Below are 25968 nucleotides of genomic sequence, written 5' to 3'. Positions count from 1 at the left end.
GTGACTACAGCCGCCGCCAGGGTCCCAGTCCAAGTCAGAGTCCTCCCCCATTGCTCTTATTCCAGATCATTCCCTTCAGCTTTTAGCTCACTTTCAGACTTGGATTTTTTGAGAGCTCCACACCACACCCCTCACATCCCTGCCAACCCATTACCTCTCCTAAACCCCCTTATCCCCCCCTCCCCTCCCCCTCCCCTCCCCCTCCCCAGTCCGACTCTAGAAGGCACTGGTAAATACTTATTTCTCCACATTCTAACATCTGGATTATTTAAGATGAGCGATCGAGGCAATGAGGATACACGGAAATACACATACAGATACACACGGGCCAGCCGGGTAACTTACAGGGGTACAGCTGGCTCCCGGTGATGCTACCAGTCCTTTTGTTATACCTGTGTTAGCATTACAAAGTTTTCATCGCTCAACAGTCTGCTGACGGCGGAGGCAATCGGACATGTAAACGTCGACAAGGCTAACGTCATGACAGGCGAAGAATTATACAAAATCAATGTTCAGATATTTTTTAAATGCCTCATTTAGTAGGTTTTTTTATTACTTCCATCTTTGGAGACAATCCCGCCGGACCATGTGGCCAAAAGGTCAGGTATGGTTCTAACACACTGCCTTCCTCTGCGGTTGATAGTTTGTTTTTCTGTGTGATATTAGAAAACTATGTCCGCTGTTTATTTCTGACTTTAAAGTGTGCAGAAATCCACGTTTTCAAAAAGGAGGGCAACGGGTTAGAACCGCAACGTAGAAACCTAAAGTCTCCAGAAACGTCGTCACTCCTGCATGCTGCTGACTAACAGCGACGTCTTGAGGCCGGGTGGATCAATTTGCGACGGGAATCTAATCATGTACCCCACTAATCTGATTGTTTTTTTTTTTTTATGCCTATGTCCATGTGTATCTACAGAGCAGTGGACAGAAAGACACACAAGGTTGAAAAAAGACTGGCTTGTGCACAGAGCGTGGGAGTGTCTGTATTGTGAACCTTGGTGTTGGAGCGCCACACGCTACTCGCCGGGAACGAATGGTCCCGTTGGTTATTTACACAGTGAACGGGGTCCTATTCTACACACTGAGTTTGGCTGGTACTCGTGTACATTTGGAATGGTTTACTGTGTTGATAGTAGTAATTAGAAAAAGTCTATCGCCTCCTCCCACTAGTAGCTTACTAAAGTGTCTATTCTAGTTTTCCTGGTTAACATCTGAGGCGCAAAAGCACTGAAAGCGACAATCAATTCTGAATGAGACTTTGCCATAAAGGCGCTGCGAGCCATGGCTAGGCCTGGAGTCTGTTTTTAGATTTGGAGACCATTCTTTGGATCAACTCAACTAGTCTTTACATGGTTGCACAACTTTACTCTGAAGTTGAAATAATTCATTTTAAAGTTAAGCGTTTATTTTGGGAAATACCCTCACTTTCCTGCTGTAAGTTAGATGAGAAGATTGATAACACTGTACAGTAAATATGAAGCTAAAGTCAGCAGCCGCTTAGCTTAGCATAGCTTAGAAGACTCTAAAGACTCTAAAAAGACCCTTGCCATCAAAAAGGTGAGAAAAGCACCAGCACTTTTCCAGCTCTCTAATTAACACAGAGTATCTCATTTAATTAATCCGTACAAAAAACAAGGGTAAAGTTGTGGTTCTATAGTCTAGTGATGTTTAAATGAAGCTTCATGAAGCATTTTCATTATTTTCTGAGCCCTCTAGATGGAGCTCTCTGTTCAATAAATGGTTGAAAACAGACTGAATCACCATTCATTGAGCATTTCTCATTAAACCAAGAGCTACATCTAGTGGGGTCAACAATTACAACTAAAGTTTCATGAAGCTTCATTTGGGCATCACTACTAGTGGGGTGTGGGTTTGTGTGTTCTATCGTTGTACTGACAAGAATCTAGCGACACAATACATATCATTATACTGGGGTTCCAATTCAATATAATGTGATACGTTAGGATTCAAAAGAATCTAATTTTAGGGAAATTGTCATAGTATAAAGAGCACACCCCATGCAGAAGTTGGAGTGGAAGAGTCTAATGGCTGAAGATACATTTCTAACAGTGTTATCGAGTCTGCCACCGATATTTACATGTAAACTATTAATTAAGAATCTATAGTGTATTTGAGTATCTAACATAATATCGCAATACTTGTTTTCGACATGTTCTTAACCAGGCACAATCATTTCTTGACGTCACTGTTGCCCAGCAACCTCATAGTGATGATAAGAAATAATCCAACACACAGCACCCAGTGTGTGTATAATTTGTTTTTTGTTCAGATTAAAGAGACAACATGTCAGTGAGCCTTCGAGGTGGACAGATATCACCTTTGGACTGAGCCAAACTTGCTGTTTTCCTCAGTTTCCCTTCTCTTAGGCAGGCTAAGCGGCTGCTGGTTGTATTGAACATTCATAAATGAATAATAAATAAATCGACCTTATCATCTAACTCCCAGCAAGAAAGCGGAAAAGCACGTCTTATTTTATTCCTTTAACTTGCCATTAGGTCTAACGGCGGGGCCAGAATGCACGCGTCAGCAGTGCGTGTCACTGAACCTGCCACACTGCCCGCCTGAGCCATGCAGCCTGGCTGACTGTCAGCCGCAAAACATTTAGAGATTTGAGGTCTCCCCTATTTTTACCACAAACCCGCATGCAGCTCGCAGCAAAAAGAGACAGTGAATGGTCTTTTGACAGTCACATTGACATCATAACAGCACGTTCACTACAGTTTCGATGTGTATATGTAGAATATGTCACAGACATCAACAAAATATAGATATTTAGACTTAACACTTTCTGTTTCTTTTCTGTGGACAGATTCTCAACCTTCCGTCTAAAATAAATATAAATGACATCTGTAATGCAATGTTATAAAAGATTTGATTATTTATTATCGTATGCAAAACCCAACGTAGAAAGGCAGGGCAGGGCTGCAGCAACTGGTGCTAGCACGGACAGGTGCGCGTGAGCTGTAGCAGTTTCAGCGAGGCAGCACTGCTCACGCTTCTGGTCTGGCTCGGCCGTAAGAAGGCAGAGTTTAGAATACCTCATTTAACTTTGCTGACTAAAACTCGCTTTACCTGAAACTAGGGCAGTGGTCACTCAAGCGCTTTAAAAATCATCTTTTTTTGACCCTCTGTTGATGTTTCTAGAGCTCCTCAGAGCAGAAATGTAAAAGTATTTTGTTGAACTGGTAAAAACTATAAACAACACAAATATTTGACGTTTCCAGTGCATTTGTGCCTTAAGACAAAATACTGTACATAGGGCTAATATCCTAACCACGTTCTGTCTGTACATGCTACCTACAGTATACAATGTCAGACATCTGACTTGACTTTGTATGCAAAAGGTAAAGTTTTGTTACGCAGCAGAAATTATAGCTTCTGTTCCTTTCGACAATGTCACTTGTATTATTCTTCTTCCTCACCCGGCCGATATCAAAGTATCTGATAATAAAAAAATAAAAGTCACATAGATTGGACCACTTTGTTTTTCTCTCCCTTATCACCGCATTTTGTTCCGAGCAGACCCATTTTCACAAAGGACACACCAAGCAAAGAAACAAAACAATAAAAAAAAACATTCAAATTAAAGAAAAAAAATTAAATCTGTTACCATCTGAGCTCTGGTACTCATCTCCGTGTTAAAAGGTTCCCTGTCGTTTGAGGTGAAATGTGAATTACAGAGTAGTTTCGCTCCGTCGGAAAACAAACAAAACAAACAACAGCTAAAAAAATGGCCAATGCCTGTGCCTCTTACATCAAGGCAAATCAATACGCTCCAGAGAGGCAGCCGAGACTTCATCGCACCAAAATCTCACCTCCCTCTGCTTCTCCTTATCGCCGCTTCTCTTCACTTTGAAATCTGTGGATCTGCCCAGAGTTTTGGAATGGACTGGTTAAATATAAACAAGTTTAAAAAAGTCTCCACTTTTCTGGACGTGTGTAGTTGGATTTCGTACTACTTGAAGACGTAGTTGATCAGGACCTGAAGGAGGATGAGGAAAACGATGATGACGTAGTCGCGCTGTTGGAGGAAAGAGTTGCCCTCCACCCGGCCGGCCGCACGACTCCGCAGCACGCCGATGTTCCTACAAACACACGGCAGTTATGTGTAGATGCTCATTGTGTCAGGCTCATGGTGCAGTGTGACTAAAGCCCTCCTCACCTGTTGATGTCCTCCTGCGTCTGCTTTATAGATTCAATGGCACTTTGAAGTTCACTGAGGTCTGCTCCTTTTTTCCTCAGCCGACTGTTATGTTTGCTTTTGTGTCCTGCAACAGAATGTTACACAAAGTTTCTGCAGTGTTCACCAAATTCAACTGAAGAATTTTAAAAGGCCTTTTTTGACACCATACAGATGGCCACAGCACTGCACAATACCTAGATAAGGACTTAAGCCGGGATTTTCCGGTTATCCCGGCTTACTTCATCCACAAAATCAGAGGCACCTAAGTTACCATGGAGATTTATTCTGTGCTGACCTTTTGACCAGCCAGGCTTGATTAATCCTGCTGCTTCATCTGTTCAGTCCATCATGATGGCCATGATCTTTTAGCCAACTCTAATTTTTAGCCAACATTAAATAGTTTTTTATTATTATTTTATCAGAACCAATTGAGCAGCGTAAGAATCATTCATGTGATTGTTTGTTCATATTGCTGTCAGAAGTTTGATCAAAAGACTACCATTGAATATAGGCTACAGAATATACTTTATTATTAGGAGGATTATAAATGACTGATAAAGTTGCAAATGACAGTAATAAACCTATAAGGGTCCCACTGACGTGTGATCTGTCACAATGGCATGTCTGTTTCGGAATGACCTGCTTGACAACAAATATCTTAAATGGGCCCCCTCTCCTACATAGCATTTTACAGTATATATATATATATATATATATATATATATATATACACAGTGGAGATCAGAATTAGAGAACGAAGTATTACTATTATTTTGTTGAAGTGCCTTGGTTATTCAAAAAAACATAATAGTACAGTAGTGGTATAGCCAGAGCTGATATTCTATCAAATTCTGAATGATAAAAAAATAACAGTATTTCAGAATAAATCAAGAATTAATACTTTGCAATCTAATTTGGATCTCCACTGTATAAAAAATAAACAAATACAAGAAACTGGCCAGTTTTACTCGTGTAAGCTTGAGTGTGTGTGTGTGTGTGTGTGTGTAAATGAATGTGACTCACGTTCGCTACCTGACGAGTCTTGGCGGTCTGGTTCGGGTGAAGAGCAGCCGCTCTCTGGGCTCTTGGGCTTGTCGCTCTTGTGTTTCCTCTTTGGCACCGTCACCTACAAACACATGCACAGATGCACACACAAACCCACAAAGAGAGACAGGTCAAACAAACGGGCCACATACACAACAAATACATTCAAACACATCTTAGCATCTGCACATGTAAAGACACTGGAGAATACAAAATAGAAAATGAACAGAATTGTTGGCATAGTGTACGCATCAATACACACACAAACATGCTAGTCAGCATAGGCGCGTCACTGACAAGGCAAGTGCAAGGCATGCTGGTACATCCGTCAGTCACATCCATTTGAAACACTCAACACACACCCAGCATCTGAAATGAACCCTACCTGCCAAGAGCTGCCACATGTAAATGATTCACTTCATCAGGATTAAACAGCTCTTTTTCTTACTGTGATGAAATGTGAGGCCTGGACTCTCAGTCAGGCAAAAGGTTGATTTAAACTTAACAACACAGAAAACTGTGAGTTCAAATTTGAACTGACAGTGACCAGACTTTAAAAAAAATAATGATTCTTTTTTTCCCCTTTACCTCTAAAAAATGGTATTCGGAATTACTCCACTAGTGGTAATTAAAAGTGTCGATGGTAACAGACACTGATGTGTTGACTTGGCAGGTGGTTACTTTGAATACACACGCAAAAACCAAAACAGTTTCACAGACTCACAAACACACAAGCAGCAATTACGCGGACTGCACCGCTGCAGCCCGTAGCTTCTCAACATGACATGAAGATAGTAGAAGTTGAGACTCAGTGAGCAAACGCAACATAGAAACAAACGAAACAAAGATGAGAAAAGGTGAAGGGTGACACCTGAAGCAGACACATGCTGATGACGGTGTTTGGTCACTCGATGTAATGGATGGTTGTATGGTTCTACCTCCATTTTCATTGGAAGATTAATGTTTAAACAGTTCAAAAAGGAAGCTACTATCTTGATTGAAACTGTAAAATGAATAAAAAAAGTTTTAATTCGTATTCTGCGAGGTGTGAATGAACGATAAATTACAGTAAACTGAGTACAGCATCCGTTACACACGGTCTACCAAGTGCGTAAAAACATTGTGCAGAAGTTATTGTACTTGCTGCAGCCTGAAACATGTGATTGAGGACTGAGGATGCAATATTATGAACAAATACATAAATAAATTACTCAATAAATAAATAAAATAAGAAACATATGTAGAAATAAAAGCCTCAATTTTCAAAGAAATATAAAGATCAAAATAAATAAACAGAAATAGAAACATAAATAAAATGTATAATTGTTTTTTTATGTTTTTGTATTAATTAATTTTCATATTGAATAATTTGCAGTTTCCCGAATATATTTACTCACTGTGAATGAGGAGGCATGTCCTTATGGTGTCACTTAACAGCAATTTACCTTTGCAAAATGTATTTAATTTAAATTAACCCGGACATTTATTTGATAATTAAAGCTTTGTTTCTACACGTCTTTCTTTTTTTTTTATTATTTAGTTGTTTATTTATTAAAATGGTGAATATGTAGCCACAAAAAAGTCTAGAGCCTGAAGGCAAACAATATTTCCACATGTGTGTGTGTGACACATGAAGTGCTTAATGTTGAATGATCCTTTTCCTCTTGACAAGGCAAGAAAAGGGAGGAGAACACCTGGTTATCATCTTACTTTAGCATGCACTTAACACAACCTTCCCTCCCGTACAGAGAGAGCAGGTGCCAGGGGAGGACAAGAAAAACAGAGACAAAGAAAAAAGACAAAAAAGGAACAGAAGCGACGACGGCGATGACGGCACAGCAATGATGACACAAAGAGAAGAAGCGACAATGAAGACGGTGCGCCGGGTGCTGCGTGGAAGGTGGCTGAGGCGGCGAGCTGCTTTTTTTTTTTAATGGCGGTTTTTGATCGGGACGACCTACCTGGCACTTGCAATTGTCCCTCCGCGGCCCCTGGTTACTCAGACTAATAAGACTGCCAGAACGTACCATAGGGGTGCGGTGTCGGACCTTGGTCTGGATACAGCCGTCTTTCTCAAACTGGATCAGGTCGTTGAGCGGATCCCATGGCCTTGTGCTGCGGAGGGAGCCGAGAGACACAGAGGGCGAGATGACGAGACGTGGAGGAGGGAAAACAGTGAGAGACATGGGAAAAGAGACAAAGAAATACAATAATGAAAGAGAGTGTGTTGCAGACAGGTGGAGGGGGAAGAGAAATAGACAGACAGACTGAAGAGAAGGAAAAGTCGTGGAGATCCTAAGTGCCCTCCACATTCTGTCACTATATATTAAAAGCTGCACAGAAAGCATTTATCTCCATCATCAAGAGCAGGCTGACAGCAGGGTGGACCCCGCATCACCCCTGCAGTTATACGGAATCAGCACTAGATGGAACCCTGTCATTGGATAATTCAATATGGAAGTCGGGGGAAGCTTTAAACTAAACCGCCTCATATCAGCACCAATGATAAAATGAGAATACAGAATCTGACCATATGATCCGTTTCATAATCATCCAAATGCTCTAACAGATTAGTCCGTGAATAATATTAATAATAATAATAATGAGCAACAAGAAATTGCAGTACGTTCATGACAATGAATGATTATGTTTGTGATACTTTAAAATCTGAGATAAAAGAAAGAAGAAAGAGTTGAAGAAACGGTGGACTATTGCACACAATGTTTCTGTAAGGTATTAACAACTTAGACTGCTAGGAACACTGATAGATCTCTCCCCCGTTCCGCCTTAGTACCTTTCACACAGACCGCAGGGAGTGATAAAGGTGCAACAGCCCCACAACAGGCTCAGTGAAAGGGGCTAACATAGTTTGTCCATCGGAGAGCACGCAGGTTTATTTTAACACTAGAAAACGACACACTTACTACATCTTGGTCACAATTCTTTGGTAAGTTAATTCAAGGGATCTCTATGAGAAATGTCCAAAATAACAAACATAGGCTGATATATCGCTGTCAGATTTTTTAAATCAGGTCTTTGAATCATATCAATCATTCCAGCATCAGCTTCAAGAATCTTGTAAGAGCTGCGTTGTACCTGCTAATACTGTAAGCAGTAGATATGAGAGAGGGGAGTTTCTATTTCCTGTCACTTAAATGTGATTGTAAACCACACAAGCTCGCAGGCAGATGAGGAGTCACTCACTCGGCATATCTGTAATGCCACTCTCCGGTGACGGGGTCCTGCTCGAACAGGGCGGCGATCCACTCCTCGCACTTGGCTTTCCGTTCGCGGGCGGACTTCCGCTGAGCTTCCTCCAGGATGAACTTCTCATTGGTGGCCTCCGTCTGGTCCTTGTTGTTGATGGCCCGGGTCACGTGCTGCCATAGTCTGATAATAGAGAGGGAACAAAGTCATCAAGTTTATCTGCACTTACAAAGGGAAAGAGGAGAAGACGCTGTAGGGGAGTAATAGAAACTGCACAGGCAGCTTTTAAAGATCTGGGCATTGAAAAATTAATTAAAACCTAAAAAATAAGACACTGATAAAACCAAATACGCTATCATGAGCGTGCAAACTTTGTGTGAGAACATTTTCAGTACTTTCAAAATGTTTAAGGATCTGCTGATACTGTTATTATATTAAGTCAAGCTCCACCTTTCTGCTTCATATTCTCCCTGTTCCTCCGGTGGGACGGTGTAGCGGGTCAGTCGACTCTGCCTCAGCTCTGGCGTCGGGTTCCAGAAAGTGTCCACCGTCCCTGTCTTCTTATCGTTTATGAAGATCTCACTGTCCTGTGAGGGCAGAGTCAAGATCTCACCTCATATGTCTAAAGACAGCGCAATAAGCAGACGACAGGACAGAGAAGCTATTATCTGCATTAAGCATCGTGGTTGGAAACAGCCCCGACTCTATCATTAGGGTCATCATCAGGGTTTTAATAAAAACTAAAATGAGAGATCATATAACTTGGGTTTTACAGCACCTCCGCTGGCTTCCTGTATCTTTGAGAATCAATTTGCAGGAACTACATTTTTCTCCCTGTCATTTTATGATCCTCCCCAGACCCTTAGATCCTCCACAGCTGATCTTTTAACTGTTCCCAGGGTCGCCACAAAACCTTCGGGGATGCTACTTTTAGCTGCTACGTCCCAAAAATATGGAGCACTCTGCCTTTAAATATTAGACTTGCTGACTCATTGGACAGTTTTACACCACAAGAACGTATTTTTTTTTTCCACATAGCCTATAGCTAGCAGCTGTTGAATTGACAGAGTTCATTACTTCACTCATTGTCATTATCTATAGCATTAACTTTCAATCTCTATCAGACATCTAATACATTTATACCGTAACAAATATTGATAAAAAATTTAAAATGTCTCAATTAATGATTAACGATTAAATGTACAGGTATTTACAATGCTGCCATCAGTAAAAGGTCAACAACCAACAGTGTAATTGACTAATACTGATTTTACAGAGGGAAAAGATTGCAGATCAGAAAAGGGGGCTAGCATGTAACACAGGTCTGAGATACGACTGAACCCTGTGTGTTGGATATTGTATGTACAACAGGGTTTTTCATACAACAAGCTGCGGTCAGAGAAAAGTGTGAAAAGTGGGTCTTACCCAGTGTCCTTCTAGAGTAGCCAACACCTCTTTTCCCAGCTTGATCTTTCCAGAGATCTGATTGACACTGTCACTGCTGCCCAGGAACGGCTGGAGGGAAGAGAGGAGAAAAAGGAGGAGCAGCGAGGGGCGAGGGAAGAAAAGGAAAGTAAAGAAAGGGGAGGGATGGATAAAGGACAATAAAAAAAGAACAGGGAGAAACAAAACAAAACAAAAAAAGGTGTAGAAGAGGAGAGGTCAGGTACGGGAGAGGAAAGAGGACATGTAGGGGTTATAATGACAGAAAGGAAGGAGAGACACATACAGAATATTTACATGCTGCAATTACTCTGAAGAAAACATACTGGTTTATTATGTGTCATTTGATCTGTTTTGGGCGTCTTTATTAATTTAAAACGGGATAGTATAGTTTTTTCCGCTCAAATACAGAAAAAATGAGGGGCGCATGGAACAAAACAAGCCTTGAGAAGAAACTTCAATGCTACATACTTTAAGCTAGCAACCATTATCAACTTCTAATTAAACTTAGAAGTCCTTCATGTATGGCATTCAATAATACTTCTTCTCTACTATCTACGCACATGCACTAAAGTTTGCACTCCTATCATTATTCTACATAATACATCTAACATGTACCTGTCGCTAGTTTATGATGGCACAATGCAGTTGATGGCGTGAATGGTGGTATGGAGGATGGGATGTTTTTTAAGGGGTGGGGGGTGGGTGGGGGTAGTGGCATTGCGGAGTTGGTGATGGCGTGGTGGGGTCAGACATTCAGAAAAGTCATGTGAGAAACAGTTTTTAAAAAAAGACTCCTACTGTATCTATAAAGGCTTTGAAGAGTTCCCTCTTCAGAAAAGTAATGTTATTGAAATCACTGCCATACCTTTAGTTTGAACTCCAGCTGAGCGCTGTAGCCCGTTTTCTCACACGCAATGGTGATCTGACCACCCAGCTCCAGGGTCATGGTGCCGTACAGGATGCCTACAAAATGCAAAAGTACCACAAGGAATTTCAGTCAGCGCCGATCATTGGAAAACTCCCACACACGCTCAGAAAGTGAACCCAACAGTTTGTTCTAGGTAGATCTACAGCTTCCCGAAAGATAAAAGCAACATTAATGGAACTCGACTTGTATTTGTTTTCCGTTTACAAGTTCACATCTACATTAAAGCACTGCTAAAGTGAGACTGAGGATGCACTCTGACCTTTACAGTGAGCATAGGGCATGTTCATCACATAGTCCTCTCCTCGGTTGAGAAAAGTGAGCCGAGCCTCCCCGTCTAATATGGCCGACAGGGAGTTTCCTAAAATGTAAACAACAGCAGTAAGCGGACACATGTTCTCGCACAGCAAAGGAAAAGCAAAGCAGATGAATAAATATTAGCACACTTTATTTATTTAAGGTGCCTGTGGGGGACATTAATTATATTTTTAGTCGTAACAGTGTACCATAGAACTTGGACTTGGCGAGGATGCTGCCACTGAGGCAAAATCCATCCTTCCTGTTGCTGACGTAGAAGGCTGACACAGGAGGATGATGGGATACCTGAAGAAAAACATACTGAGTCAGCTTAAATGGAACTTATTTTAATGAAATCAGCCGAAATAATGACCACAGATGTATCTTATATTGGCCCAACCCCAAAGCAACATGTGTTGTTTGGGAGATACTGTAAAGAAGAGAGCGACACATAAGGCCACGCCCCCATTCCGGTAAAAACAAACTGCCTGTCCTGATTTCGCATATTTTACGTTAATCGGCCTGGAAACCTCCTGCAATGACTCATGTTAGTTAGGCAGACAGCTATATTACGTTGTTGCCGAGCGATGATTGAAGTTATATGTAAAAAATCAAAGAGTTAGGGAATGTTTGTCCATACAGCTGACCGGAGGAGAAGTGGGTAAACGAGCCCACTCAGTGTCTGAATCACCAGGTAATGCAGGCCTATGACAACGATCTCTTTCTCTGTCGTTAATATACTGTCATTTTAGTTTAGCTTTGTGAAACAAGACAAACAGCCAAGGCTTTGTCCACCTAAGGTTAAATGAGGGTGAAAGTGTACCCTCTTTCTCTCTCTTACACACACAAACACACACACACACACACACACACACACACTGACTGCATCTTTTCAACATCATTCCGTCATCTTTCTATCAATAAATATGGAAATATTACTTGTATTTCCCATAGACTGTAATGTATTTCCTCAAATTCACTCCTGCTTTTCTTATAAGCGTCCATAAAACACTGAGGCCTTCTGCTTTGTTTTCACCGGCGTGGGGGCGCGGCCTTTTACTTGACGTAGGGTTGCTCTCTTCTATTTGATACAGGGGAAATGAGCTCTTGACCTATCAGATTGCTAGTAGATAGTTAGTTACCTGTTCTGCGATGTAGAAGGTCTTGCTGTTGGTCTTCTGGTGGAGCCACATGCAGCGGTACGTCTCTCCAATAATGGGGTTGTAAGGCTTCTTCAACCCCTGTGGATTCAAAACCAACATATGATTTTTTTTTTTGTATAACATACATTATACATAGATAGCATGTTTACTCTATGCAGCTAATCAACATGAAGCCGGTGTGCCCGTGTTTACTCTCCTGACCTTTGGCTTTTTGTAAAATCCAGAGATGTACCACTTCACCACCTTTTTCATCCGGTCGTAAGCGTTCTCTTCGATTGCAGCCCTGGCGATGAAACATACAGTCCAAACTTAGCCTGATGCTGTTTAACTTAGTGGATACAACTTTTCACAATGCGCTATGACAAAGTTCTCTTGATCATCTTTCCCTGCGTCTCCTTACTTGTTACTATCCTGAAGAATCAACACAACTGCTTCACAGGAAGCAAAGACAACCTCAATATGGTTTGGTTTCTTTTGACATATGTCAGTGTCCATATGTAACATTTTATAGAACAATTAATCATTCTACTTTTACTGTTGATATTACACACTACAAACACCAATGAATCACTGAAGATAATTGAAATAAACCAAAATATATGTTCTGATGTCAAGGGACATAAACAATCATCTGACACGTGTATTCAATTAGATATTTAGTAAAAAGTCCTAAAGTAGCAAAATCAGTTTTGGCTCTTTCCCCCAATTTTTAAATCCTTGGTGTAGTGTCGTGGTAAAAAGACCGGGGTCTGTTAAAGGAATGGTTTGGATTTTAGTGTACATATTAAACCAATGAGACATTTATCAATTAGTAAGAACAGAAGAGCATACATTTGAGTATTTCTTTAAAAAAGCCTGGGGGCAAACAGAAGGTGGGAAGGGCTTACTCTGACAGAAAGTCTGCGTGGTAGTAGTAGTCAGAGAGTTTGTCCAGAAAGGACCTTGGCTCCAGGATGAAGGTGGGCAGAACCACCTTGGACAGATCCATGCCAGGTCGCACCTGCTTCAGCAGAGTCCAGATCAGAGATTTATTCTCCTCTGATACTGTCTCTGTCTGGGCAGCCTCGCCAGCCTGGAAATGGAGACACACACGGTAAAGAATGAATGTATTATCCTACATGTAGCCTGCAATAATACGGAACAGACTGCTGAACATTTCAGTGTGTATACATGTAGAATATGTCACTCAAGGTAGAAAGGCAGGCAGTGCTCCAGCAGCGCCACAGCAGCCACCGCTGTCTGTGTGGACACCACAGGAGTGTGAGCCACAGCAGTTTCAGGGAGGCAGCCATCACACAAGGCTCATGGGGCTCATGATGTGTGGCTTGGGCGGTAAAATATTCAGAAACATTCACATTTTTGCACGAGTCTCTACATACTTAAAAGTTTTATCTACATTAAGTCTCTTTGTGTGTACTTTGTTTTGACATGTCATGGTTTGTCAAGTATTTATTTACTATTTTATGATTATTATTATGAGTGTATGTATATTGTTCGTTACTTTGAAAATTGACAATAAAAATGCTTTGGAAAAAAAAAAGTTTTATCGATTGTTGATGCAAATGGCTTTCGGAAATAAGGGTTTTAATAATCTCTTCACTATAAACATATATCCTCGGCTTCAGTAGGTGTTTAATTAGTGAGCTGTCAAACTCACTGCACCCCACACACACCAACCCACACAGATCAAAGCCTGTCGCTGTTACAGCTTTCCTAACAGCCCTGGCAGAGAAAAATGCTAATTTTCCCCCATTATTGAAGAAACTATACAACAGAATAGGTTTTATCCTTTTATACAGTCTATGGTTTGATCATAAGACTTCATTTGTTAGAAATCCTATGAGAATATGGTGTAATGTCACACTGTTTCTTATTAAAAGCTCCATATATGACAGTGGACTCCTGAGACTACCTCTCCAAGTTCCTCATGGGACTGTTCCAGGTACGGGGTTTCCCGCAGATGTTCATTAGGGTCCAGGTCGATGTACGAGTCATCCTGGCGCTCTGACGTGTCGCTGTCGCTCTCCTCACTCTTCTCCAGGCCTTCTGGGTCTGACTCCTCATGGTCCTGTTCGCCCTCCCTGTCTGACTTGTCTGAGTACAGGTCCGGGTCTTTCAAATGGTCACTGTCGTTGAACCTGGAGGATGGTAAGATGTTTCCGACAAATAATGTTACATTTAAAAAGCAACTGGTAGCTTTAATGTTTAAAGAAGAATGATATAATTGGAGCGCTGGTTTTATGTCATACTCACTGGAAACCATGGATGTTGTGGGCTCTCAGGAGACTGTAGAAATTAATGGAGTGTTCTCCGCCAGAGGCTACTGTGCTCATGTCCTCTTTCCCCTCACGGATCATGGTCCTCTTCAGCAGGCTGGAGCACTTCAGGGCCAGCTCTAAGGCGTCCATCCAGCATCGACCTGGGAAAGAAATTCAGACTGATCAGGAAAACCCATTGGCAGCATATACTCTCAGGCTTTGCTGTTCGTTTTCCTTCTTTGAACATTGAGCAAAAAGGTTTTTGAAAATAATTTTGGCTCTTGGATTTTAAAGGTCTTGTACCCACAATCCTGGTCCCATACCAGGATTGTGGGTACAAGACCTTTAAAATCCTTCTTATTTTGATATTTATATCATTACAAAGGGCAAACTATACTACAATTGCAATGACAGCCAGAAAGGGTCACGTTTCACTCAGAAATTGGACATTGACTATTCATGCATCCTCATGGAGAGAGACTCAAACAAGGAGAGACTAGATTGGATGTTTCAGCACCCTGGACAGAGACACAGCAAGAGGGGCTGTGGCTAAATAAAGCATTCACCAGTTCACTGTTCTGTGTAATGGATTATATCCAGTGGTTCTCAAACATTTCACTTTCTTTCCCCTTTTGAAGCCAAAAAAACCCAACAAAAAACCACACATTCCACATCCACTCGTAACCGATTAAATATTTCTTAGCCATCGCCAGTGCTGGGGGAAAATACTATAGAGTAAAGTAACACAAGAAAGCCATGCTAGCATCAGAGCACTCTGCTGATTGTCCCCACATAATTCACATCATTCTGGTGATTATAATCAAAGCTTTCCTGTGAGGATTTGTGTTGCATGTGTGCAGCCTACTTAAAGCTGGAGTGGGGGACATCTGAACAATTCATCGAAACCTATGGAAATGTGGCTTTCGCACCACAAATAAAGCCATCAACCATGAGGCTGCGTAGTCTGAACCAGATGGCAAACTTTTGTCCTTTCGACCTTGACGAAGGGCAGCGTGCATACCAGATTAAATCCTTCCTTTCTTTCCTTTCACGATAAACGTCCTAGACTTCCGGTATGAACATTCTTGTACGAAAATCCAATATAAATTTTCACAGTTTTGTGTTGTTTATTCATATTGCCCAAGGTTTGTAAAGGCCTAAACCCCCAGCCCCTAAGCAAATATCCTATTTACCGAACTAGCAAACTATTCCATTAAAACTGTTTCCATGTAATTTTAAACCAAATAAGGATAAATTATTTCCATGTTAACTTAACCCTGTTTAAAGTGTATCAGTCATGGAAGACAAACAAGCAGGCGGGAAGTGCATAGAAGTTTTCTATTTGCCTGTCGAAATGACCTAGAAAACACCTACTCACTCAGTAGGGATGTATTTGTACTGTTTTCGAATGCTGATGTGAATATCTGACATTATCCCACTAATATCGTCGTATAAAAGCGCAGTTGTAAAATAGGTCAGGCTGTTCAGACATGCCTATATTAAGATCGGGAATTGGTTTAAAATGACAAGGATTAGGGTTAGTGTCACTTCCACACACCACAAAATATTGAAAGTAACAGTAGTTGCAGTTTTGAACCAAGTAGCTGATACCAATGTGATCCAAATTCATGGATTTAAGTTGCTACTGACAAGACTAAGACAAACAGCTGAAGTGTGATTGACAGCCTGTCTCTTACCATCGGACTCAGAGGCAGCACGGAAGATGAGGTGGCTGCTGGGTAATGGCTGAGTGATGGAGCCAACTGTTTCTCCTTTAGGACCCTGATGACAACGAGAAATAAAAGGAGGAAATACATGTTACACACAGACTGTATAAAAAAACGAACGTAGCATCTCCGTCGAGGTCCATTCTCTCAACTAATCCAATCTTACACGCCTATGGGAGTCGCCATCTTGTCAGACTTTGACTTAGCCTCATTTCCTCTGACCAAAAAAGGGCATGTATGTGACGTTGGGGGGAGGGAGATACCATCATCTGGCTGACGTATACATCTGAGGAGAAGTGAGAGCCAGCGGCTAGCTGTCACTCAAGAGGCCACACCCCTAATTATTCATAAACTTTAACCTCCAATAAAATAAAAAATAGACTGGTATAAAAAAAATTCACCCGCCTCAGTGTTGTCATGGACATATGACCTAAACATACTGACTAGAATGTTTTTGTTTTTTTCTTACCAGGCCTTAAACAGGTTTAATGATGCTGTGAATACGGCCTGTTTAACATGGGGGTCAATCAGAAACTGCTCTATTATGAAACCTGCCCCTGGTGGACACTCAGAGACCTGCAGTTTTTGGCACTTCTGTATTGGATCAACCAGGAAATCTCTGTGGTGGGGGCTTGGATACATATCAGCTTCAGTGTTTAAGGGCAGGTAGGTAGTCAGTGTCTTGATTGGTCCATTCATCATTTTGATGTCTTTTCAATTTGTGGAGGTTTTATCAGCTCTTTAGTGGTTTCCATGTTTCACCTGCAAAGTTTGTCTTTCTTTTTTTCAGGTCCTTCATCATTTATGTGTGCAAACAGAGGAAATCCAGACTCCCCAGTATGTCATGATGCAAATGAGCTATGAGAGTGAACAGAAGCAGAATGAGTGAAGTGTTTATTTCTACGTGAGAGGACGATGGGGAGAGCAGGAACAATGTAATCTAAAACACAGGTCACAAATTGTGATTGAAGCCTTTTTGTTGCTGAAAGAGAAAAGGTCAGTTATGAATATGACGCCACGGCTGGAGTAGACGTCTGATCAGAGCGCAAAACACAGGATCGAATGGGAAAATTGCTGGCTGAATGTATAATTTTCTGTGTCTGTCCTCAATTAAACAAAGATGAGTTCTTAATTATACAGCTAACATCCACATTGGTTGAACTATTTCATTTAACTGCAGGAGACAAAGGACTTTGTTATTATGAAAAGATCTTATCCCCCTCATTATCGGTTTGTTTTTCTCATCACTCGAGAGCATTGAGATTCATCCTGCATAACAAACCATTGGCACTATTCTCCTGCTCTAGCTTTTCGACTGAACAATTGATTATTAGTTTCTAAATAATGGAAGAATGAGGTCAGAGACTTTTTTTCCATTGCAAATGATAGATAAATTTGGTAGTATATTGCAGAATATATTTGTAAATATATTGGTAAATATGCTTTTTTGCTGGGAGTTAGGAATCATGGGTTTCAAGAAGATTGGTGTCATGTTTGTATGATAAATCAAGCTACAGGCAGCAGCCAGTTAGCTTTGCTTAAGATTGCCGACCTGCCTCTGTCCAAACGCAGCATACCCAAAAAGACAAAACACTGTGGTTTCACGATCGCGCCTCAGTGCAGTCTCTCATCGACTGAATGCCGTATTACACATGATGTCATCGGACCTTGTTGCGTCCTTCATTCTGTCTAAACTTCCGAACACAGTCATTTTCTGAGTCTGCTGCAGACATAGGAGCCTACGCAGCATACAGTAACTGTGTTGATTCAACAGGAAGTGTAGAACAAAACACTACCTTTTTCAACCTTGAATCTTGGAAATAGGCAAGATTTTAAATCTGCCACATTTTTCTCAAAATATTACCCCTTTCCCCCAGGTGCGTAATTCTCTTTTTTTTTTCACACTCCAGCGTACAGTGGAGGAAAAGGCTGCCAAATTTTAACACGTTTTAACAACATGTCCTTTTTCCATTGCTGGACATTCTCCTTAATGTTACCGATAATACTCAGGAAGAGCATTTTATCAGCGAGCCTGATTTCATTCACTACCAGCTTCCTTGTCACATTTACTATTCTATTTTATCCTTCACAAGCCTTTCATTTATTCCAGTTAGTACATTCGGCTGTTCAGTTGCTGACACTATGCTTTGCTCCACTGACTACCTTTTAAACTTCTCAAGTTGTTTGAGGTGTCCATGACTTTTCTCTCCCAGGAGTCAGAACGCTTGCATTGTCTGTACAGTATGCCCTTACTTGTTTGATAATAAGAAATGAATGGAACGGCCGGCGCAAAGCGTTTTTAACGTGTATCATGTGTGTATCATGTGGCCTTAAAAGCTCCATAATGCTCCTGAGGGTAACTGCTGGCTGCGAATCCTGTATTTCAAGGTATAAACTGACCTTGACGGCCCAGATCGACTGCTCCAGCGGATGGAAGAGCTTGAAGCAGAAGCCGTCCTTCTTAGAGGGCCTCTCAATAAGCTCGCAGGCGTTGAGCAGCACCGTTCCCACCCACTGGCCGTTTTTGTGGGTTTTATAGATGAGCAGGACGCCTGGTTTCAGCACGCACCACAGCTTGGTCCAGCTCTTCAGAGTGCCTCGGATCTGGATCAAATACAATAAATGTCAGATAGTCCTAAGGCCTTAGGAAGGAACTTGGGGATGCAAATGACCAAAAAATAAATGTTTTTCACTAGTACAGTGTTGGGAATGAGCCAATTGCTTGTCTTTTTTTGAGAACCACTCATCCAAACAACTTCACACTTGACACTGTGCTTCCTTGGTTCATAAGCAGTGCAACTGCCATGACATAGTTACATCTACTGGCAATGCCATCATATACGCATCATCTGCAAACAGCTTTCTTTTTGGGAATGTAATATCGCTGGTCTCTCTTTCTTCAACATGTAATGTAGGGAGCGACAGAGAGAGCTGCACCCGGCATGCTGTTCTGCAATGAAACAGTTGTACATAATGCACTACTAATAAATATATCCTGTAGATCGCACCTTTAACCAGTCGGCCATGACGATGACAGAGGGATCAGTGATGGTGCTGAGCAGCTCCTTGGTTGCCCTCTTCTTTTCTTCCCTGTAGTTTTTCTTCTGCACCTGCACGGAGAACAGAGAGCAGGAAAATAACAACAACATCAATTTACACAACTGTGAATGTGAATATTCCACACTTGCTGTCTCACTGAATCCCATTTGGCAATAACACTGGAATGACACTCCTCAGTGTTCCTGTTAAGAGAGCTGGTAACGTCTGACTGAAGAGTGAGGTATCTGCTGCTTTTTATTTCCCCTTTAAAATACCACGTTTCCTGTTTATCCTGTATTGAGGTGATATTGGTACACGATATGATCATTCTAATCTGATATACAGTATTGTATGTATGTTGTGGCACAAGTTAACACAGTGTGAAACAACAGTGTGAGACAAGCATCAAGCATATTTTTAAGACTCATTAGCATGTCTTCAACGTGTGTCAGGCACACAGAACACACAGAGCTCACTTACCTTGAGGGACTCCTTCTTGGTGAGTTTTCCTCCGGATGCCGACACATCTTTGTCTGAGCCATTGTACAGCTTTGTTTCAGACTGAACACAGGAGGGGAAAAGAAGGGTTTGATGGCAAATAAATGATTTATCTTTGAAGACATATACAGTATATAAACATATATACAGGATCTATCATTTGTTCATCTGCCATGCTGCACACTACTGAAACATGCCTGGTGATTATAACCAAAGCTTTCCTGTGAAAATTTGTGTTGCATGTGTGGAAACTACTTGAAGCTGGAGAGCTTGACATCTGAACAATTAGGCCAAACTTTATCAAAATCTCAATGTGGCCAACCTACTGCAGTTTTCAAAGAGCAGGAGGTGCAATCTTTGTTAAAGTCAAACGTGTCAAAATACCATTTTTAATTAAATATTGCGGTGCTGCAGAGATATCCTGGTATACATATCATATTTTACAGACTTGTAGAAAATATCTTTATTAGACAGATCCCTGCAAAAAAAGAAAATCACACCATAATGACCTTAACATGATTTTAAATGAAAATGGCAATGATGTTAAAATGATCATTCCCTCTAAAATTGCAAATCTCGTAATTACAATATAAGTCAAAACAATCACAATTAGATATATTTTCCAAATCCTTTTAAGTTTTCCATAAGAATTAACATTTCTTCAGATACGGTGGTAAATCCTAGGAAGCATCCAAGAAAAGGTTTCTCAGATAAAAAAGAAACTCAGGCAAGCGGGACAAGGACAGATAACAGACAATCAGGATGTGCTCCTGGGTGTGTGATACTAGATAGCATGCTCAGTATTCTGGAAGCAAAAGTGGCGTGGGGTGTAACACAACAGTGTTGCCGTCTAGCATGATTGAACTAACTCGCACTATTCATCAGCCAACTGAGAGATGGGAAGACTACTATTGCGCACAATTTTTCTGCTGCTTTTTCACTTTTTGACCCTCTGTGGGTGGACTTGTACATCACTATTGCATGTAGTCACGCCATGATGGCAGTCCCTTTCACACAGATGTCAGTTCAGCTCTGTGCTTAAAAGGCACAACAACCCTGCCCATCTATTAAGTCTTCATAACTTTTATACAGATGGTGAAGCGGATTAAAGGCGCAACAGTCCCGGCTTGAACAGGCTCTGTGAAAGGGGCAATAAGCATGCATGGACGATGTTTATGTAATTACTCTCACTGCCAGAGGGGACTGCAGGTTTAGAAATCACCAGCCTGGTTCACTGCTGCACTCTGTGTAAGCTGCTCTGAATAAAGTCAGCCACTAAATAAATAAATATCCCTTTAGCCATCAAGTGCTTCCTCATAATGGAAAATCTATTACCAAAAATAATACAATCAACAGTCTACTGAAATGAGGATATTCCATTGGATTTATTCACAGCATTAGCGAAGAGCTGCAACATTGATTTGAAATAGCATCTAGAAGTGATTGGTTTCTTTGTCCTCTCAAGCTCACTTGTTTCCCTGGTAGCCCAAACTTAGCTTCCTTAGCAGAATAAAGCCTATAAATGCCACTGCAGGTGCATCTCTGCCAGGTCCCTTCACAAGCCAATTTGAGTGATTTAAAGCGGCGAGACAGACGGGGGTGTTTGGGAATCCTAAAGCAGGGCTATTTGAGGCCTTAAACGATCACAGGCAGAGTAAGACAAAGACTAAAGGTACACGATAACAGGCACCAAAGCTACAAACCCTTCTTCTGCTCAGAGACAGACTGAATTTCCTTTAGCTGGCTGAGACTGCATTTATTGCTGTGAAGATTGATGGAAACATGGCCAAGGCTCAGTTCTGTTTTTCCGTAGCTGCTCTAAGATGTTGAACAGTCTTGATAGCAGAATGGAAAGTGAAAAAAATTGATTGAAGTGAAAACACAAATCTCGTCTTGGTTTTGGGAAGCCTTGCTGATAGAGAGCTTTTATATCTCTGAAAAGATTATCCTGTCTTATCTTCATACTTCGCAAAATCATAAAATGTTTAATAATGCGTAGTGAAAGCATGTGTGCTGGGAGACTCAGATACCCACATTTACACTGACTAACATATCTGATGGGGACCTCGTTAGATAAACTCGACGGGCCTCCTACAAACTGAGCTCACTTGAAAGAAGGGCTGAGCTCGAATTGGAGTTGATAAAGGTTAGATGTGTACAGTCAGTGTGTATATGATTCCTACGTTCCTACCCACCCATCAAAAAAACATTAACTCAGTGGAGTGGTTTTCCTTACCTTGCTCTTAGATATGGAATGTGAGTCCTCTTTCAAAGGCAGAGGCAAGAGGTCCTCTTTCCCTCTGTCGAAACCTGTAACACAAAACACAACAGCATAAAGACACGTTCAGTCCACCATCATTGTCCAGATAACCTGCAGTTTTCCATTCCAGTAGACAACCAACTGTTGTGAATTCAGGCAGAGCCAGAGCAATGTGCAGGCGCCAGGCACTGGACATATCTTTACGGATTATGTCTCAGGGACCTTTTTCGAAAGCCAGTGTATTTGCATTCTCTAAGGCGGTAGTTCCCAAAGTGGACACCTGGAGGATGAGCGGAGGGTGCTGCCGAAGATACTTTATACTAAAAGGTACCGCATTTCAGGCAGCACCAATGGAACAAAATCGTATGCACTTCTTGTCTTATAATTGGGCGTGGCATTGTTTGAAAGTGTTGCAAACGCCATGTGGGTGGATGAAAAGTGATATGTCGATACTTAGGCCTATGAATGTTCTCATTTGTCCAGGTCATTGTTATCCCCAAAGCAATTTCAGTCAAAAGAAACTGGACTTGGTTATTTGTCTAGGAAGACGTTTCACCTCTCATCCAAGAGGCTTCATCAGTTCATGTACACATTTTACCAGGTTTGGGACTGCTCGGATGCGTACATGAACTGATGAAGCCTCTTGGATGAGAGGTGAAACGTCTTCCTAGACAAATTGACTTTTGACTGAAATTTCTTTGGGGGTGCATACTTAGAAAAGCATTAAATATAAAAATCACTGCATCAAAAACTCTCAAATGCATAATGACTGACAGTTGCCCGTAGTCATGTTTGACACATTTTGTGAGTAAAAAACTAACTGATTAACTGATAAAAGAACTGTCAAACTATACACTAATCAACAACAATCCTTATTAGCAGCTCTGAATGAACAAACAACTATTGTTTTTAAGCCTTTTTAAGAAAACAATGATCCCTCTAGCCTTCATTACCGAGATCTAGCAGGCTTTGGATATCTAACGTATTTCTAGGCACTTGCAGAACTTGCAAGTCATGTCTGAGGAGCCAAATGGAATCTCATTACATAATGTCAGTCACGAGAGCACGCTGTCCTTCAAAGCAAATAGAAGCAAGCCACAGAATCTGGATGGCAACCAGCTGCCGTCTGCTGCAAGTCCCTTATCTGAACTGAGCTCAGAAGTAAGATAGGTCGGTCGATGTTTTAGTTTGGCTGGGTCAAGGTGGGTGTGGAGTACAAACGGGAAACCGAGAAAAAGCATTTGGACACTCAATTAACAACTGCTCCAGTGAAGTTGCTGTGTGGAATGTTTATTTCTATACATTTGGAAAAATATGTATGTATATGTAGTAAATGTATCTAATGTAGATATAGTGTGTCATGACAGAGCAAGGCAAATACTAAATCTATCCTAAGCAACATATTCCCCACTGAGATCCTGGCAGCTGGTGACACTGGTGGTCTCAAGGTGACGGAGAGACTGTAAATAATTTATAGCTTCTGTCTCCTATCCATACGTCATCAGTATTCAGCCAGCAGAATGAAGGAAACACTGCTGACATTCATTACTGAATAAGGAAAACGGTCACATCTTTTTAACCGTGTGTCTGTAGATATGGAAAATTAGGCATCCTTTTTATCTAGCTTTTTACGTGACTCTGAGAGAAAACAAGTTTCAAACTTCACGCTTGGATACTTTTAATAAACACAATGTGATGTTGTATGCATGTCACTGCATTATTGGAGTGATTTTTGTCAATTCTACTTTATAATAACGTCCCTCTTCTAACCTGCTTCTTCAATTTACAGTAATACCTCATTCACCCACCTACAGACAAGTTTGCTTGCTGCCACTTTATTATGTGTACATAAAAAAAGTTAGTAGAGACGGCAGACAAACTTCGAAGCAAAATGTATCTAGAAATGGAAGGTAAAATACCTTAGTTTATTTGTATAGAAATGTTGCATGGCTTGAAACACAAAATATAGCACAGTGTAACTATTTTAATACCTCTTGGAAATGGAAAACGGTGCTGTGGGCCAACAGCTCTCCCGTAAAAGTACTTCTTGAGCAAGTCAAGTGCACATATACAGTACTTGTTTGAGGGCACTTTAGTTATTTGAATGATTGGTTCCATGAAAGCATAAAACTTCTGATTTTCTATGCCAACCTACATGTATGAAATTAAAAGGGAAATACAGACAGGAGTCTTTTCATTGAAGTGATTGCATCCGACATCAGAGCTACACAGTATTTAAATTAGCTAAAGCTCCTAATACATTATACACATAATATATATACCGTAATAATACGGCTGGGTATTGTTTACAAAATTACGATACCAGAAGCCAATTATATACTGGTATATAAGTGGGTACAGAGACCAATAGAGTACTATAGTGATATTTTTTCGACCACATTTGAAGCACATCATGTGAATGGAAGCACTGCGACACGCTGAACTGCCAACTCCATTAAATACAGCACGCTCGACTTCACCACACTGGAACAAGCTACAGCACTGAAGCTGTCCCGCATGATTGCCCAAGGGGACTTTAAATTACTTTTTAGAGAGCATCTGTGGGCGTCTGCTCTTGTTGTTCTGCACTTATCACTTTATGACTAGTGTCTTATTTATTCTTTGTACGAATGTCCTTTGTAACTTTGTGTCGTATTGCTGTTGTGTCTTGACCGGGTCTCTCTTAACCCCTTAGCAGTCGCCGGGGAGATAGCAGGTCAACAGTAGATGCCACATAGAAGATGTTGTGCATCATCTGAGGGCTGGGAACATAAAGATTCATTTAAGATGTAGCTCAGCACTGTGTCAAGTTCTTCCCTTCAAAAATCAGAAATAGAATACTAGAATACTAAACCAGAAATAGAATAATTTTACAGATTTGGTAATACATTTACATTGAGGAACACCACAGAAACGTCCATATTGTGATATGGGATCAAAAACTGTCGACATTTGGAGATTTCCTTTAATAACGGATTTCTCAAATTTCAGCTTTGCAGTCATTCCCGATTTACGCAACTCCAAGAACCTCAGTATGCAGAAAGAGTAAAATACTGCATTTTAGAATTGGCATAAATAACATATTTGTACTGCATGAGAAAAAGACTGCATGTTTTTGCCCCAAACTGAATGAAAATAGGTTCTGTGGGTACCCACAGAACCTATTTTCATTCAGATGTCATGGGATCCCGTTGAAAACAGCCATGCCAGTTATTCCCTCATCCAAACGTAGCCCAACTTTGGAGCGTTATTTAGCCCCCTTCCTGTAAAAATGGATTCTTCAGATTGGCTAGTTTTACATGACATCATCATCATCATCCCTAAATGTTTAAATATCTGTATCTCAATGAGATTAACTTTATAAATAAAGGTTAAATAAAAAAATAATTAAAAATCAAAAACTGTATGGGTTATAGGCGTACGGTAGTGGGCCAATCACAGGTTACATTAAATTGAAGGTGATTGGCTGCAAGCAAAACTATATAAATTGTATTTTTCAGTTCAGGGTGCTAGAAGGATCAAATGCAGGTATAATTTTATAGGAGAAGTCCCGATACTACTTGGTACTGGGTTATTTCGGTTGATACCTTAAAAGGTACTGAGGACCAGCCCCTAGCTCTATGTAATATGCATCAAGAAATTAAGCAGTGCATTGTCTTCCTTGGCTCACAAGTGCTGCTTTTGTTTTAATGTGGATCTAGTTTCACTGGTACATTAGATATCCCACCAGACCATCTGCAGCCACTTGACAGGCGCATCTCTATGCCAACTACAGCTGGGAAACAACTCAAGAGCAATTCAGTATTCACTATAGCATAACACGCAAGTTTACATACCTCATTGTGCCCCCTCCTTAATTTTAACCCACATAAAGGAAGCCAGATGATTAAAATAGAAGAA

General features: G+C 41.0%; 1 protein-coding gene across 7 annotated transcripts in view; it reads right to left on the bottom strand.

The window, feature by feature from the left end:
• Positions 1–216: 216 nt before the first annotated feature.
• Positions 217–25968, bottom strand: part of osbpl8 (oxysterol binding protein-like 8) — a gene marked incomplete at its 5' end in the record, with an annotated part of 98424 nt that continues 72672 nt past the window's right edge. For 6 of the 7 annotated variants that reach the window (XM_083935545.1, XM_083935550.1, XM_083935546.1 and 3 more), the window contains 20 exons: positions 217–4106; positions 4184–4289; positions 5228–5330; positions 7210–7363; positions 8453–8638; positions 8906–9042; positions 9881–9970; positions 10767–10864; positions 11089–11187; positions 11333–11429; positions 12266–12364; positions 12488–12569; positions 13174–13358; positions 14199–14424; positions 14540–14705; positions 16242–16326; positions 18672–18875; positions 19280–19381; positions 19791–19871; positions 22045–22118. In XM_083935545.1, coding sequence (XP_083791671.1) covers positions 3977–4106; positions 4184–4289; positions 5228–5330; positions 7210–7363; positions 8453–8638; positions 8906–9042; positions 9881–9970; positions 10767–10864; positions 11089–11187; positions 11333–11429; positions 12266–12364; positions 12488–12569; positions 13174–13358; positions 14199–14424; positions 14540–14705; positions 16242–16326; positions 18672–18875; positions 19280–19381; positions 19791–19871; positions 22045–22118 — 2504 coding nt within the window. In that variant the 3' untranslated portion in view covers positions 217–3976. The remainder of the gene's footprint in view (positions 4107–4183; positions 4290–5227; positions 5331–7209; positions 7364–8452; positions 8639–8905; positions 9043–9880; positions 9971–10766; positions 10865–11088; positions 11188–11332; positions 11430–12265; positions 12365–12487; positions 12570–13173; positions 13359–14198; positions 14425–14539; positions 14706–16241; positions 16327–18671; positions 18876–19279; positions 19382–19790; positions 19872–22044; positions 22119–25968) is intronic. The other variant, XM_083935547.1, reaches the window with a different exon arrangement.

The sequence above is a fragment of the Echiichthys vipera genome (assembly GCF_963691815.1).
Source record: "Echiichthys vipera genome assembly, chromosome: 20".
NCBI classification, from domain to species: Eukaryota; Metazoa; Chordata; class Actinopteri; order Perciformes; family Trachinidae; genus Echiichthys; species Echiichthys vipera.
Note: the sequence above shows the minus strand (reverse complement) of the source record. Positions and strands in the feature narration are given on the sequence as shown.